The sequence below is a fragment of the Cololabis saira genome, chromosome 6 (assembly GCF_033807715.1).
Source record: "Cololabis saira isolate AMF1-May2022 chromosome 6, fColSai1.1, whole genome shotgun sequence".
NCBI lineage: Eukaryota > Metazoa > Chordata > Actinopteri > Beloniformes > Belonidae > Cololabis > Cololabis saira.
In genome coordinates, this window is record NC_084592.1 from 17,302,636 (window position 1) to 17,319,938 (window position 17,303).

Sequence of the window (17,303 nt, forward strand, 5' to 3'; positions counted from 1 at the left end):
GGGAGATGAAGTGTTGCTTAAAGAACACTTTTTCCAGTTACCAGGGTGTTTGAAGTCACTGCCAACTCCGAAATGTTGAAATGACACAGCCCTAACATTCCTTTAGGGTTTGTATAAGCCTCAAAATATGTCATTCAGTGAATTATTCAGAGTTGCACACATCTGTGATATCACACATCCAGATCAGAGTAGACTCATCCAGCCTCCACGTCTTTATCTTCACCCGGCTTCACGTCATGTGAAATTTATTGTAGCTCTGGAGAACAAGTTGCACAAGGGCTGCAACAATGATCTCTGAGCAAGCACACGGTTGATAAGCGAGCTTATATTTATTTTTCTGACTGGATCTCTGTGGTACTTTGACCAAAATATGTCACATACTATCTTTAATACCCGAGGAAATTCTTTCATCTTTTGAAAAAAGGTCTCAGTATGTTTTTTTTTTCTTTGTTTAAAATGATGTAGATGAAAGGTAACAGTGTGTTGAGTAATGCACTTCCAGGCTTCCTTTTAGCGGTATTGTGGTTTGTGGATGTTATGTACAAATATAGCAGCTAGGAAGAAAGCCAGAGAGAGAGAGAAAGAAAGAGATGCTGGAAATAGGTTACTTATCCAGGTGAGAGGAAAGGAAGTCACTCTGGTGTTTTAGGGATGCAACATCCCCTCCTTCCAGCGGGCTCTCAGCGTAACAGGATTGGCAGACTGTAGAGAGGTGATGTAACCTGGCGTTGACTGGCTTTTGTTTTTTCTGCCTGAATAACATGATGCGCGCCTTTCCAACGCAGGAGATACGCCCACCCGGCAAACGTCTCACTGTTTGACTTTCTTTTTTCTTTTTTTTATGGAATGGTTTTTACAAGGCTAGTCAGCATCTTTTTTAATTTTTTTTTTATTTTTTTATTTTTTTATTTTTTGGGGGGGGGGGGGGGGGGGGGTATCCAAGTGTGATGCCACTGTGAGCTGAATCTTTTTTTTTTTTTGCATCAAATGACTTGACGTCCACCTGACCACCGAGGGAGAGAGAGACAGAGAGAGAGAAAGAGAGAGAAAGACAGAGAGAGAGAAAGAGAGAGAAAGAGAGAGAGAGAGGGAGAGGGAGAGAAAGAGAGAGAGGGAGAGAGAGAGCCTAACTTTGTTACCAGCCAGAGCCGCGTCTCCTCCGGCGCAGCCTGACACAGAGAAACATTTGGCAGTTATGGTTGATCAGCAGTTCTCTCATCCTCTCCCGTGACGATGAACACGAATAGGTCTTGAAAAAAAAAACAAAACTAGATCTCGTTCCCTGTTTCGTTTTTGACGGATTTAAAAATAAAAAGATGCGCTGGAAAACCCGAGCGAGCACACGTCTTCATCCATGAGTGCGAGGTACGTATTTCATCCGGAGTTAGAACATTTTTACAGGCTGTCACATCTCTAAAGATGCTTGTGCTGTGATGCAGAATTCCGGTTGACCCAGTCTAGCTACGGGAAATAATTTTGGACATGTAAACCATGTGTTTATTATTTCCACGTTTTTACCAGCAGATGCATGTGGCTTATTCCCCTCACCGCGGATTTAGACCTATGTTTTGTGCTTAAGTAGTGCTCTGACCTTGCTTTTTAGTCTTTTCATTGCTTGGAGGAATTCCCACCCCTCTTGCTTTGTTTGAGCTATTTTGAATAAGCAGCCGCAAAAGAGTGAAGTTACCTCTGGGTAGGAAATCAAGCTGTGACTCTTCTTGTGTGGAAGTTGCTTTCACTGCAGCCTGCCTGTTTTACATCCATCCCCCTGTGTGTGTTTCATTCTAGATGACATTGAGGATACCTTAACAGGACTGTGAGCTTGGCCGTCATTTGCAGGAAAATGCAGCTTTGGATTCCGTATGTTTTACTAAGTGCAACGTCAGTGTGCACAGTTGAGATGTCTGGTCGCTATGGAGAAATATGTCAAGGACTGTGTGCCTGTGAGGAGAGAGAGGGGATTGTCACAGTGAGCTGTGAAAACAGAGGAATTGCAAGTCTCTCAGACATAAGCCCAGTGCCCTACTCCCAGTATCATCTGCTTCTTACTGGGAATCTTCTGAAGAAGCTGTCTGCAAATGATTTCGCTGAGTACAAAGGACTTACAATACTACATCTGGGAAACAATGAAATATCTGATATTGAAGCAGGAGCTTTTTATGGACTACAGGGATTAAAACGATTACATCTCAACAATAATAAAATTGATGCCTTGAAGGAAGAGCTCTTCTTTGGCCTTGAAAGTCTGGAATATTTACAAATTGATTACAATTACGTCACTCAAGTGGAGCCGAATGCCTTCAGCAGACTTCAGCATTTGGAGGTTTTGATTCTAAATGACAATTTGATTTCTAGTCTGCCTGTGAACATTTTCCAGTACGTCCCACTGACTCACTTAGACTTGCGAGGGAATCAGCTCAAAGTGCTCCCCTACACGGGTCTGCTGGAGCACATGAACAGTGTTGTGGAGTTACAGCTGGAGGAGAATCCCTGGAACTGCTCCTGTGAGTTGATCGCACTGAAAACCTGGCTGGAAAGCATATCCTACACTGCCCTGGTTGGTGACGTCGTGTGTGAGTTCCCCTTTCGACTTCACGGGAGAGACCTTGACGAGGTTTCAAAGCAGGAGTTGTGCCCAAGGAGAGCCATCGCTGAATACGAGATGCCGCCCCTCCCTCATCTGAGCACTGATGCATACTCTAGGACGACGCCAGCTGTGGTTGCAGCCTCCTTCACCTCATCCGGAATCGCCAGATCCTCGTCACGACCGACTAAGGGACCTCGCCAATCCGCCAAATTAAAATCCAGACCCACTGGCCGCGTCCCGCCGAATAAACCGCAGAATTACGGTCAGATTGTGTCGTATCAGACCAAATCCCCCGTGCCTTTGGATTGTCCCACCGTCTGCACCTGCAATCTGCAAATTTCCGACCTCGGCCTCAACGTGAACTGTCAGGAGCGAAAAATTGAACAAATCTCCGACTTAAATCCCAAACCCTACAATCCCAAAAAGATGTATCTCACCGGGAATTACATCCCTGAGGTACAGAGATCAGATTTCATCGAGGCAACTGGATTGGATTTGCTTCATCTCGGTAACAACCGCATAGCTCGCGTCCATGACAGATCTTTTGGCGATTTGACAAATCTTCGAAGACTATACCTTAACGGGAATTTGATCGACCGCCTCACAGCGGACATGTTTTATGGCCTAGAGAGCTTACAGTTCCTATATCTAGAATACAACGTGATTAAAGAAGTGGCGGCCGATTCGTTTCAGCACGTGCTGAAACTTCAGCTTCTCTTTTTAAACAATAACCTCTTGAAAACTTTGCCAGTGGGTTCGCTCGATGGTTTGACACTAGCCAGGCTCAACCTCCGCAACAACCATCTGCGATATCTCCCTGCAAGCGGCGTGCTGGATCAGCTCCACGCGCTTGTACAAGTGGATTTGTATGAGAATCCCTGGGACTGCTCTTGTAGCATACTGGAGCTGAAGATGTGGCTGGAGCAGCTTAGCATGGGCACAGTCGTTAACAACGTCATCTGCGGCTCTCCTAAGAGGCTGGCTGGGGAGGATATGAGATACATTAAGACAACTAGCTTCTGCCCTAATAACTCTGATGTACTTGCTTCCATGATTCCACCCACCGAAGAATCTTTTCCTGGCAGCACTATCACTATAGAAACCTCTCTGGACTCTGACGCCCAGTACAGCGCCATCCCTTTATCTGTCATGATTCTTGCCCTTCTCCTCATTTTCATTACGTCTGTGTTTGTGGCTGCAGGACTGTTTGTGGCAATGAAAAAGAAACAGCAGAAGACTCAAAATGAGCAGAATATCTCCATGAATGCCTGCATCAGCTCTCTAAACATGGAATACGGCCTGTACAAAAAGGGGTCCATTCCCAAAGTCAGGACATCCGCCGGGCATGTGTACGAGTATATCCCACCCCCCACAGAATCCACATGCCGAACTACGGCCCCGACTCCGACGGACAGCAAACCGGGCGATGGTTTTAGGGACTTTGACGAGCTGAGCTGTGCTTTCCTGGGCAACTCGGACGAGGAGGCAGCCAGCAATGTTATGAGCTCGGAATACAGCGCCGCCACGCCAGAACCTCTCAACAAGGCCTCAACCCCTCGCCAAGACGATCCGTGCTGCTACAGAGACACTACGGAGCCCGACAAGAGCAGATGTTACAGCGATACGTTACCCTGCAGGCACGGGGCGCATTCGTCAACTCGCTTTTCCTCAGACTTTGATGCGAGGCACCAATACATGCCCCCAGAGAAAATACAACAGACAATACTGTACTGTACCACACCAAGTACTGTTTACGTTGACCCGAACCGGAGCGAGTACTGGGAGCTGAAAGCAAAGCTCCACATTGATCCGGATTACCTTGAGGTTCTTGAAAAACGAACTACTTTCACACAGTTTTGAAGAAACTCGGCCTCCACGCGGTCGGACATCGGTGCGATGTCTCGGGTTTTCATCAGGAATAACAAAATGTATTTTAAAACATGAACAGACAATGGTTTTCTCAACTCAGCACAGTGAATTATGAGCTACAGTATGCACTTCTGCTCGAACAGAAGGGGCTGATCAAGGAGTGCACCACTCGTTTTAAAATGTCACTTTAGATTTGATCCATGTGTGGTTTAAAACCTCAGTTTAAATATGAACAAACAACCGCAGATTCAGGGCTCTAATGACTCATTCTATCATAAAATTTGTCCCAGGGCTGTATCATTGACAGCAATGCGGGACTGAGCTTTAACTCTCTAATTAGCTGCATTTTATGAGCACTAATGAACCATGCAGATGGTATGCTCTTGCCCCAAAACAAATCTTTTTTTCCTTCTTTTGGCAGACATACATATATAGCTGCCAGTTCTGTCTTTTCAAATGTTTTCAAAAGGAAACACATACATGAGATCGAGTTTAAAGGAGTTAACTTGTCACTAACTGTGAGGATGATCTGCGTTTTTTCTCTGCGTAGACCAGTTAACCGTTTTTATATGTGTTAGGAAAACTGTGCCCTATTGAGTGAAATGGAGAAAGAAGTATGATTAATCCTCTGGGATGTGAATATTAAATGTTTTGAAAAAAAAGGATAAAGCAATCACTCAAGTCCAATGTTATGACAGCAGTAAATGGTTTGTTTGCAGACTTGGGCGGGAAATGGGCTTAATAAATCGATATCATAAAATCATACTGAACCTGCCGAGTGTATTTATGCCAGAAAATCGGCGGTGGTCCATCAAAACCTCTTCAACGTCAGACCAGCAGCGGTGGTGGTTTATGAAAGACATGCCACATTTTAAACATGTTGAAAAGTTATTGTGTTCAGATAGCCGGTAACTGAAAGATAATTACTTTTGTCTGTAGTTTAAACCAGTTTATTGTTTGTTTTTGTTTTTTTTTTAACAAGTGTAGCTTCCTGTATTATACATAATTGTGTGTTTTCTTTTCCCCATTATACTATTTTAGATTATAAAAAAGAAAGAGTATGCAATTTATTCCTCCAAGCGGAGTACATCAAAATACAATCCTGCAAATGATTTGACTTGAAAAAGCTGTTATATATGTATATATTACATCTGCAGTTGTCTTTGAGTTACATCAAATCTAAATAGATTCATAACGTAACAAGAGTCTAAGCGACTCCAAATTCAGCATCATGTCGTAGACCTCCTGGTCCGGTCTGGGGCACACCGTGTCAGTGTCATGCTTTGTTTGCTAATGATGTCTAACATGCGAAGGGTTCTGCAGAAACCTGAACGGTTACCTGAAACTCAACAAGTGGTTTTAAACATTTGTCAAAAAGCAGCTGAAAATGCTTCACTTCTGTGCAGCGTTTTTCTAATTCCTGTCTAGGGTCAACAAAACACTTTAAAGTGAGGTTTCTTTTCACACGTCACGCATACAGATGTTTGTTGTCTACAACACATCCTCACACCAAGTTACAGTCTTTGAATAAAACGTGATTTCATAACTTAATATGCAAGCTTGGACTAAATCTTGGATGTTTCTTGTTGTTTCCGCAGCTCGTTCTCAGTCTGAGAGAGCCACATATGCTGTTGTTTTCCCCCCTGGTGTCACATAAAAAGAGCAGGTAACCTTTACCTCGAGGTTTTAAAAACACCAGCTTAAAAGAAATGAATCCACAGCTCGGTATCGAAGGTGCAGGATTAAAGTCATGAAGCAGATCAAAGTCTGTATGCACACCTCAACCAAGAAGGTTGGATTTCTAAACACAACCCTACTTCTAGTGCTGTCATTTGTACAGGAGATTGTCTTGCACACACCGAAACAGTTAATCACAAATATTTTTTTTGTTTTTTTTCTAAAGGTAAAGTCACCTTGGCATCAAAGCCACCTCATGAGCGCAGGTTTGCTGATTCAGCAGTAAACACTCTAGAATAACGTGCTGTTTTTGCCATCGCGGTGTCACAGTAGTGTTGGTCTTTAGTGCTTTAAGTGATAAAAAATAAGTGCCGGTACTCCTCCTATTGACCTGCTGTCCATCATACAAATATGGGACAAAAACACGAGTGATATGTAGTATGTCTGTTTGTCTGTCTGTCTTAGACTTAGACATCGTTTTATTGGACAGAAATGACAAGGAACAAAGCCAGCTCTAAATGTAATCCACATGAGCCAAATTTTAAGTGTCATGGAGTCACATTTATTAACTTTAACCTTCATGGAGTTAACATGGAATGGGAAATATCACTGAAAAAATAAAGATATCAAATAAAAGCACTTCAAAAACATAAAGAAGTGCATGAATATTTCCTTCTATAAAATTGATTTCTATTAGTATTAGGGGCATGGCCTGTGCAAAGTTACGCCACTTATATTTTACCTAAAAAAATTTCCTCAATAACTCCATGGTCATGGTCAACACCACAGCCGTGATCGTTTTGTACACCTACGTCCACTTGAACGTGTACACGACGTGAAGTGGGCCATGACGTGGACGGCAAGCGTTTTGCATCAAAACTAAATATTTCTTTTGAGGCCATATATATATATATATATATATGTATATATATATATATATATATATATATGTATATATATATATATATATATATATATACAGTATATATACATATATATATGTATATATGTATATCTATGAAAAAAAGTATATATATGTAAAATGTATATATATAAAAAATATACACATATAAAAAATGTATATATATTTTTATATATGAATTTAATTTATTTTTTTTTTTTTTTTTTTTTTTTTTTTATCAACAAAACAACTCGCTGTAAACTGTGAAGAGGTCAGAGGAGGGTCCTGACGATTGTCCCGGCCCATACCGGCCCATTTAAAGCACCAGCGTTGGTTGAATCAGGTGTGGGCAGCATGCTGGCTCGGACGCTCAACACTGTTGACCAGAGTTTGCATGCTCGCTCCATGCTTGCATTCATTTCTGGAGCTGCATGCTAATCTTATGCTTATTGATTCTTAATTACCCATAGGAGTGAGTGTGATTGTTTCTCTGTATGTGGCTCTGCCATGAACTGGCATCTTGTGTGTGGTGTACACCTGCCTTTTACGCAATAACAGCTGGGAAAGGGTCCATCAGACCCCCCTCCATGCTAAATAGGAAGACATGGGTGTAGATAATGGATGGATGCACACTGTGCATTGTGCACATAGCATGTAAGGGACTACAGGGGCTGAACAGAACAGCAGAGTGTGACACATCGACTGAAAGCTGGTGAAATTCTGCAGCTCTTTTGCAGTTTTGTATCGACGTGTACTTTTCATGTACCGGCTTCACAAATCATGACACTGACAGATCACTGAGGCTGGTCTATTTCATGCTTTGGGATTATATCCACATTTGTATCTCATCTCCACTAATAACATTGATATTTTTCTCTTTTATTCTTCTTTTTCTCAAAAAAAGCACTTTTGGCTCCTGCTGGTTAACAATGATGTCACTTTTGTAACTGCTCAGTATACAGTAGTTATATGCTTATAGCCATAGAATAGGTTTGATACTCTCATACAAAAATGTTACTGTTATAAAGTATTGCACTAGCCGCACATCTTGGTCATACTTAGACAATCTGTGCAAAATCTCTGGCTGCTTGTGTCTCAGCTCCGACAAATAGATCTTCTCCACTTATAAAAAATTCAACAACTGGATCTAGTCTGAGGTAGTACATTTTGGATTATTAATTTATTCTAAAGAGTAATATATTTTTAATTATGAGGGTTTTGAAGAGAATATTGAGAGGATTTATGTGTATTACATGAGAGAAAACACATTTTCATCGCTCGCCCTCGTCTGTGTCACATGTTTGGTTTGAGGTCATGTGATAAATGATATCAGTCAATTTACTGCCACCAGCAATTATCTTCTTTTAATGGAAGGGTTGGTGTATCAGCAAGAGCTATTAGGTCAGGAAGCACAACAAAAGACTGCAGCGAATGAATATCATTTTTCCTTTTTTTCCCCATTTTATTCGATGCACCAACGGAAACTAAGCACATTATTCAGACATAACGCAGTCAAACTAATTTCTCCGTTAATAGTCAGAACCAAGAAAAGTGACTTTCCATGAGAGTTCAATATGTGGAGCGATTTCTCATCATATTCAGCATTGTGTGCCAAACCTGTCATCTCAGCTCAGCTAATTGGAAGATACGGTGCATCTGGACGCTGTCTGCATGTCACAGAGTATTACACTGCAGCATTCATGCCCTTAACCGAGGATGAAGGCTCGGTTTGTTGGTTTTCACGTGTTCAGAGTAATTATGTGGTGACTCCACCTGTTCGTGGTGTTAGGAAATTCATTGAAACAAATAAACTGGGAACTTCACAGTGACTTGTGACGTGTACCTACATAGTTTCAGTATATTCCTGTGAAGTTAGTGCGTGAAGACACTGTAAGCTTAGATACACGCACACACTGATGCACACAGTGTTTTTGTCATGAACAGTGGCTGGCTTCAGTTGACTGGATCAGTTTTCCAATAACTATTCTTTAAATGCTCTCTACCCTGTGTATTTTCACACTAAGAGAACACAGTAAATACTGAATAACAAAAGGGCAATTGATGCAACTGATAATGTCTTCGGAGAGAGTTTTGTGACTTTGATTTCTTTTGTCTTGAAGTTTCTATTTCCTCTTTTAGAATCTCACTAATGCAAAAGTGTCACAGAAAGGATGTGGAAAGTGTTTATTGTATATAATAAGCATTTGTAATATGTTTTTTCATCATAACTTGTGCTTTTTTTTTGCTTCTCTCCCCCCTTTGCAAGAATACAAATGCAGAAGATCCAAATTATTGTTAAATTGAAATGTGACTGTTGTGTGAATATGAGAAAATATTCAATTTGCAAAAAAGTCTTACAAAGTCTTATTCTTTTTTGCCAACTCACTTGTTTCCTTTGGTATGCCTTGTTTGATTTTCATATGAAATGGGGATTTTGAGTGTCAACCTGGTTTGTAAATAGAACACTTTGTCAGCATTTTGATGCCAGCTCGCACCATCTTTGAAAAAGCAAAAGTCTTGTCTCTTATTGCAAAAAAAAACCCCACTGCAACTGGGAAAATGTGAGATAAATATATCAACGCTTTCCTGTTTATTTAGTTGTTTGCTAATGAATAAAAGATATGCATTCATTTTATGTGCTGTTGTGTTTGTCTTCCTTTACTCTCTAAACCAGAACGTGTGCAGCGAATGTTGCAGAACACACCCAGGGCAGATTTTGAGATGTTGCGCAAACCCACTGACCTGTTTCAGCACATATTCAAAATTAAATCCTGCTCAAATATTCAATGCTGTTATTGAAGTGAGACAAACTGAATTAATGACAAAGTGTGGGACATGCACCAAGCCCGAGGCTGACTAAGAACTCCAAAGGTCAGCAATGGTTTATAAGTGACATGCTTATCTGATGTCCCAGATGCTCAAACAGCTGCACAGGCAGAGTACAGGCAATCTGGAAAAGCAGAGTTTCACACTCATTTGGGAATTAAAAATGTTATATACAGTATATATATATATATATATATATATATATATATATATATATATATATATATATATATATATATATATATACATATACATATACATATACGTATACGTATATATATATAAATATGTGTGTTTACAGTTGTGTTAACTCGCAAATAAGAGCACATGACCTTATTTTAGTTACAGACTGAAGACATCTGCGTGTAAATGCTTGCAGACACTGAGAACAACAACATTTTTAGAAACAGCTTTCTGAAGCCAAGTATCCATGGAAACATCCAATTACCTGACACATATATGTATATATATATATATATATATATATATATATATATATATATATATATATATATATATATATATACATACATACATACATACATACATACATACATACATACATACATACATACATACATACATACATACATACATACATACATACATACATACATACATACATACATACATACATACATACATACATACATACATACATATAATCTAAAAAGTACATCAACGCAGAGTTTGAAAACATCTGCAAATCAGGTTTTCAGGTACAAACGCTTTTCTTTACTCTTTTGCTCATCTCCATATTGTGCATTATGAACATAAAAGGTCAAAAAAAGGCTGTCACAAAGCTTTCTCTGCATGTTAGAAATGGTTAAGGAATAAAGTATCTGTGTCTGAAACGAGAGTGCAAACCACAGATCACCTTTGACTCATTCTGTTTGTCAGGATGGTGGTGTTATGTTGATTCACTGTTTGAAGACCCCAGTTTCGCCAGGGAGCGGGAAATTAGGGCAGATCTGCATTATGTAAGCTTGAAAAGATGTGTCAGACAGTGTGAAGACAGCATATGACTGTAAGCGTTCGCCAAAGAAAAACATTTTGCATCCTCTATCGGGCAAGCTTGGACAACAGAAATATGACAGATAACCTCTGTGACACATCTGTCTCTGTGAAAAAAGGTAGAATGTGATGTTTCACCTTCCAGTAACGTATGATTTCCAGCGGTTGGTCCAGACCATGTTTCTGTCCCTGAAGACTTTGCGGTCTTCTGTTTTCCTGTGCAGCAATGCCGTGTTCCTCTCCCTCTTGCTTCGTTTATGTGTGCGTGTATTTGAATGTGCAAGTCTGGGTGAATAAATTATTGACTCAGAGTGTATTCACGCTTGCCTCAAGGACCTCAGCCAAGCAACTTAGCAATACCTTCATCCTATCTCTTCGTCTTTCAACGTTTTCCTTTTTTTTTTTTTTTCCACACAACTCCCCGCTAAACCGGAGGTCTTCAGGAATAATTGATGTGCTATATCTCAGACCTAAACTGCCATTTATCTGTGTCCGGTTTGAGTGTAAATAATGTATTCCAGGTTAAGTCCATTGTATTAGACCGATTAAAGAAGAAATTATTGGCTGCTCGGAAGGGCTGGTATTTACCAAGCACAGACAGGGATTTGGGTGCGCTAAGTTTTGCCAAGTAACAACTGAAAACAGTATGTGCGAGACACACTAATATTTATGAGAGCTTATCCGGGCTTATGACTGCCAACCTGAGAAAAGTGACAAAATCCTCTCTCATCCTCCCACTTACAGTACTCACACTGAACATGAAAAAGACATTTCACGTCAAGAAAGGAGAAAAGCTTAAGCAATCGACAGAGTAAAATGCCACATTGTGAATGCAGTGAATTGATGTTTATAAGAGGCTTTTCTAGCTCTTGAGTGCTCTGTTTAACAATGTCTAGTATCATTCCCTGACGACCCTCCGTGTCGCCAAGACAAATTAATAGTGCTCTCTGAATCAAAAGGATCCTTTGTGATTTTACTCCCTCAGTCAGCAGCACCGTGCTGGTCTTACGTTGCCCTCCACATCCACAGAGCAGCGCCACAGGATGTGTTAACCTCTGCTTATGCTCAATATTCTTGTCTTTTTTTCTTTTTTATAAGCACCGTTCCCTCATGGCTCTCCATCACATTAAGGGCATCTCCTCCTCCGTCTCTTGGCAGAGGTGTCAGGATAGGTTTGTTGGCCTGTAATCTATAGTGACAACACACAACAGCCTAAATCTGCAGCAGATTATATATGTATATATATATATATATATATATATATATATATATATATATATATATATATATATATATATATATAAAAATGTGAAAAAATCTATGTATATAAATAAATTCATCAGTGCACTATATTTATTCCGGTTTGTTTGCCTCGTGGTAGATTTATTCAGAGGTGCAACACACCAGCATAAACAGTTTCTCCTGCAGATTTGAGAAAGATGTGACCTGAAAGGGTTTCCTTTTTTGTTTCCACATTTGTTTGAGACAGAGGAGACATGAATCCCACAACGGGAAAGCAGCTGCGATTGAACAACAACACCAAAGTAAAGATCAGAGGCAGTTTCCACAGGAACGCAGCATCAGCTCACCACTTGAACAAAACAGAAGTCAGGATCACACACTCTTACTTGAGATTCTGGTCAGAAAAACTTCACGTTTGTGCTTATTTTCCACGAATCTCGGCTTCCACACGCCGACGTGAAGCTGAATTGGCTGTGAGAGCTGCTGAATGAAGTGCTGTGATGTGCGAGTGGACGGCTACAGTTTGTCCATGTGAAGTGGCAGCCTGAATTTAAATGCAGCCGCTGCTTCACTCCTCCGTATTTCCTTCTTCCCCCTTCCAGACCTTCTCCTAAAATCAAACCGACAGCCGGGGGAAGGTGGCTAACCACTCGCCTGGAAATATTCAAATGTGTACTTTGTCCGCACAAGTACCACTAAATATTCTCAACTGTTTGCATTATTGTAGAGGTAGTTAAAGCAATTATTTCCCTTGCAGGCATCCTTCTCTTCTGTAGTAAAGGATATAAAATACTGACACTTAAAGAAACAAAAATACATCAATCCATTAAACAGTTATGTTGCAAATTGAATTTCCTAGTACTTTGGCCCTTCATCCCCTCTAACGCTCAAACCCATAATGAGACACTTGAGCTCATAGTGGAACATTGTGCACACGTTTAATGATCTGTGGATGTATTAACAGCTAAACACAGAGAATTAGCATAAAAACTATTAGGGTACACTATTCCAGGAGTTAAAAAAAAATACATTATCAATTGTGAAATCGTTAAGTTATTTCCCAAAGAGATGTATCTCTCCTGCAAGGCCTCAGGGCAAGTTCACACTATCACAAATGTCCTTTGGTTTAGCTGTCAAATAACATATGTGTTTGTATTTATTCAGCTCACTGTGGTCAGATTAGAGAAGGTTTGGTCCGCAGCGCGCTGTGTGACAACCTAAGTCACAACCCTTATAAGCTGCCGGCGTTGCAGCAAACGCCAGCCAGCACAACAGCGTCTTATCTAACTATTGTACTCGGAAGGAAGGATGCAAGTGGCTGCGGATGTGTTTTAAATGGTTTTTGAGAGAGTGGCGCACCACTTGAGATGGAAGTCCCACTGCTCTCCTCGTGTATCGCCAGGCTTGGAAGGCAAGACCATTATTTGAGCAGTAAAAATAGGGAAATATGTGTTCGCACTTTCTCGAATAACATTTTTTTACCTCCTCTGGGATGTGTCAGATACATGATACAACGCCTGCTGAACTGCAAAAGGTTCTGAGTCTTATTCAAGAAGTCTGCAGCAGAACAAACAGAAGCATTGAGATGACTAAACAGACTCTTACTAATGCTTTCCCTCCATCCTGCGTGCTCTCTTGGCATCTGGTTTAGTGATTTCACAGCAGAACAAGCAACATAAACCCCCAAACGTCCAACAGAGGCTATGTTAGTCTGATTCATTGTTATGGTTATGCTGTTTCAAGTAAATGTAAAAATACTCCATGCTGTGTTTGTTTTTTCTAATTCTCATATTATGCTCCAAAGGCCATCTTTACTCAACTTTCTTCCACAAAATCTAATATATTAGTTGTTACTTCAGTTTCATCAGTCAACCATCATGCTAATGTTTGACTTACTGTATCTTGGAAATGCAGGATAGACGTCCGTGGCAACTCAAAGGCTATTAAAGTTGAGGATAACTTTTTAAGCAATGTTTAGTTCAAGGCAAAGATATATTTGGATGTCATCCTCAGCGCTCGTGACAGGCTGAGGGTGTGCTGTGGTTTCTAAAAGCACTTCTCTGTGTTTCTGTCTCTCTTCCCTGTGAGCATCCTTGCGGGATTTTCAACAAGCTACAATAGATTCAGACAGATGGCAAGGTGGGGGCGTGGGGTAACCCACTCCTGAACCCTACGGGAGTACTACCACATACAAGCTGTCAAACAAATTTCATCATCTTGAGTTTTTATTTTTCATCATAATAGAACGAGAATGTGACTTTGAAGCTCGCTTTGCGCAAGCGATCAGACGTCCCAAAAACTGCAAAGTTGCCGTAACTCCCATTTTTACCGGCTCTCGTTAAGAGGTTTATGAACACACTCTCTCTTATTAATTATATTGTTGTTGTGCTGCTGCAGCATCTTTATGTCTTCCTTCAATGCAGCGGACCAGCAAGGCCATCAGGAATTTCCATAAAGTAAAGTAGCAAATAGGTCATGAATAACATTAGTATTCAAAAAAGCAAGAACTTCAAAGAGTGGCAACCCAGTGCCTCGGCATTGAATGCATTTGACCATTCGTATCTTCCCTCATTAACCACACTGAAAAGCATTATTTGCTGAAGGGTGTATACTGAGGGATGGTGGCGAGTGCGCCGGAGCACTTCTTTCAAGTTGTGCTTTGTGCTAAGCATCGCGCCGCTACAAAGCTTTAGACGCGACGAAATAATGAGACGACCTTCTGCCAGAGCGTGTCAGCTGTGGCATCGCTGATGAAGCTCGCCTCAATTTATGTGAGAAAAAGTCTCAGCTGTTCGCTGCTGACTGGATAATTGACAAGCTAATATTTGCTGACAGTCAAGATTTCCCTGATTTCCCATGACACATGTCAAACTTGTCCCGCTATCCACTAAAAGGCTTCAGCGTTTTGACAAGGATTGTTCTATAGAGAAAAAAAAAAGAAATTGCGCCTTTTGAATAACTTGAAAGGCGTCGTATAAATATAAACAGCTCCAAAAAACCACAGCATGTAAATCTGCTGGGTTTTTGTTTATATTTGACCTCCTTCCAACTTGTGCCCACGAACACAACTTTTATTCTTTACAGTCCTCCATCAATGATGTGGAAGCTGATGTCAACTTCCGATACACTTATATAACTTTGGGATAATGGGACTCTGCAAGGAAAGGTCACCAAAGGTTGACTCCTGATGGTTAGGTGGGTTACCTTTCTTTGTCAGAATGAATATTTTATTGTTTCCTGTCACTATGAATTATATATTTCAAAAACTCTCGCATGAACTGCCGCTGGAATCTGGAGCCGACAGGAAACGGTGTACGAAAAATCGATGCGTCCACTCTGATGTTGCTGTGGTGCAAAAATAACATCTGGTAAAATGATCTGCTGGTGCCAGCTAGAAGATAACTGCTAATTTGACATTTTGACATCCTGGCTCAGCAGGGCATGAGCGCACGAGGCCAGAGACCAGCATGTCCTGGTTAGAATCGCTATGAATAGCACTGAAATGTCAACCACCATTGGTGTCTCTGCACTACGGAGACTATGAAGGAGTTAGAACGACCATACACTTAATCAACTCTATCCTAACAGGTATTTTTCTGTGTTACACGTAAAGTGACCCTGAACAGGAAGAAGTCTGAGCAGGCAATTCACGGATGGAGGATGTATGGATGTAAATTAGCTAATCGTGTACTGAAGATTCACATTTAATGGTGAACATATGGATTCGCTTGTTGTGACCTGATGGTGCTGCAAAATAATGACATGATGATATAGTTGTTATGAAACGTATCACGAAGCACCGAAATCCATCAGAGCACTCGTACCGGAGCACAGGAAGAACGAGTGACCTTAGTGGTCGTCAACATGGCATGACACGTGCATGACACGTGTGGCGTCACACGTGCAGTTTCTTGTGGGGAAACGGTGGGTTGACAAGACCTGCAGCAAGTATCCCATGCATGGTGACTTGTGTTATTTTGATCATATTCAAGGCGCTGTCTGAATTGTAACATTGTATCTCTCCCACTGTGTTCTAAATTGGCGAACAAGCAAGATTTGTATATCAAAGTAGTACTTTGAGAGGTTCGTAGAAAAAAAAAATGCTGTTCCTTATTCCCACAGCATGGATCACTTGTTTTAAGTGATCAAAGGCAAATGAAGCCTGATCGTTTGTGTGAGCATTTTCATTGGACAGGAAAGACCTTTGACGTTAGTTTAAATACAGTAAAGTGGTAAAAAGTGTTTAAACGTCTTATACCCTGGAGCTTCCGGTACAGGGATAAATGCCATATAAGAACATAAGCCTGAGATTAGTTTGTACATAAAGGGTTTTAAGTAATCATATACTCATGCACAATTATTAGAAAAGCGAAATTCTTTGTCTTGTAATTATTACTATGCATGTTACTTTCTACGGAGCTTGTGAAGGATCATGCAATATATTTTTAATGTTGACAGAATCGAGCGCGCGTTTTATTAACTCGTTTGCGCGATTTAATAAAACGTGAGCACATTTAAATAACTCGTGTGCACGTTTTATCAACTCGTGTGCACGTTCTATTAACTCGTGTGCACGTTCTATAAACTCGTGTGCACGCTTAATTAAATTGTGCGCACAAGTTAATATAACGTGCTCACGGGTTATTAAATCATGAACACGATTTAATCAATTGTACACACGAGTTAATAAAACGTGTGCACATCTTTTTTACTAAATTGTGCGCTGTAAGGATGCATTCCTACAGTATGTGTCAAATCAGGAGAGACAGGTTCTTCTCAGTGCCTTAGAGAAATTTGATTCTGTTGAAATGGATGCAGTGCTTGACATCCTTAATGCGCATGAATGCCATCAGATTCCAAATAAAGACAATCTAGTCCCATTACTATCCCAATTGGGTCACAAGTCTATACGCGCAAACCGTTATTTATGCATTTCTTGTGCATCCAACGATACCCATGGAGTCTTCCTGGGCTTTGGAGTTGGCCCAAAATAAAATCAATGATGAGACCTAGATCATCATAATTCCGACGGCGGACATTACTTGCTCTAAGTATTATTTTTAAAGTGGCTAGACTGATCACTATAACATGTTGGGAGGCTAGAGTTGCCAGCATTTCTTTTTGGGCCATGCCTAACCCATGGTAAATTCTTAGGAGATTCATGTTTAAAGGATCTTAATGCCCTTA

At 40.6% G+C, this 17,303-nt stretch overlaps 1 protein-coding gene across 1 annotated transcript; it reads left to right on the forward strand.

The window, feature by feature from the left end:
• Positions 1 to 1,237: 1,237 nt before the first annotated feature.
• slitrk5b (SLIT and NTRK-like family, member 5b) lies at positions 1,238 to 6,117 on the forward strand. Its single transcript, XM_061724446.1, has 2 exons — positions 1,238 to 1,365; positions 1,789 to 6,117. Exon 2 carries the CDS (start codon positions 1,844 to 1,846, stop codon positions 4,445 to 4,447), a length of 2,604 nt encoding a protein of 867 aa, XP_061580430.1. The 5' UTR covers positions 1,238 to 1,365; positions 1,789 to 1,843; the 3' UTR covers positions 4,448 to 6,117.
• Positions 6,118 to 17,303: the final 11,186 nt, after the last annotated feature.

Coding starts and splice junctions, on each gene's coding strand:
- slitrk5b (XM_061724446.1), top strand. CDS start 1,844: ATGCAGCTTTGGATTCCGTATGTTTTACTAAGTGCAACGTCAGTGTGC.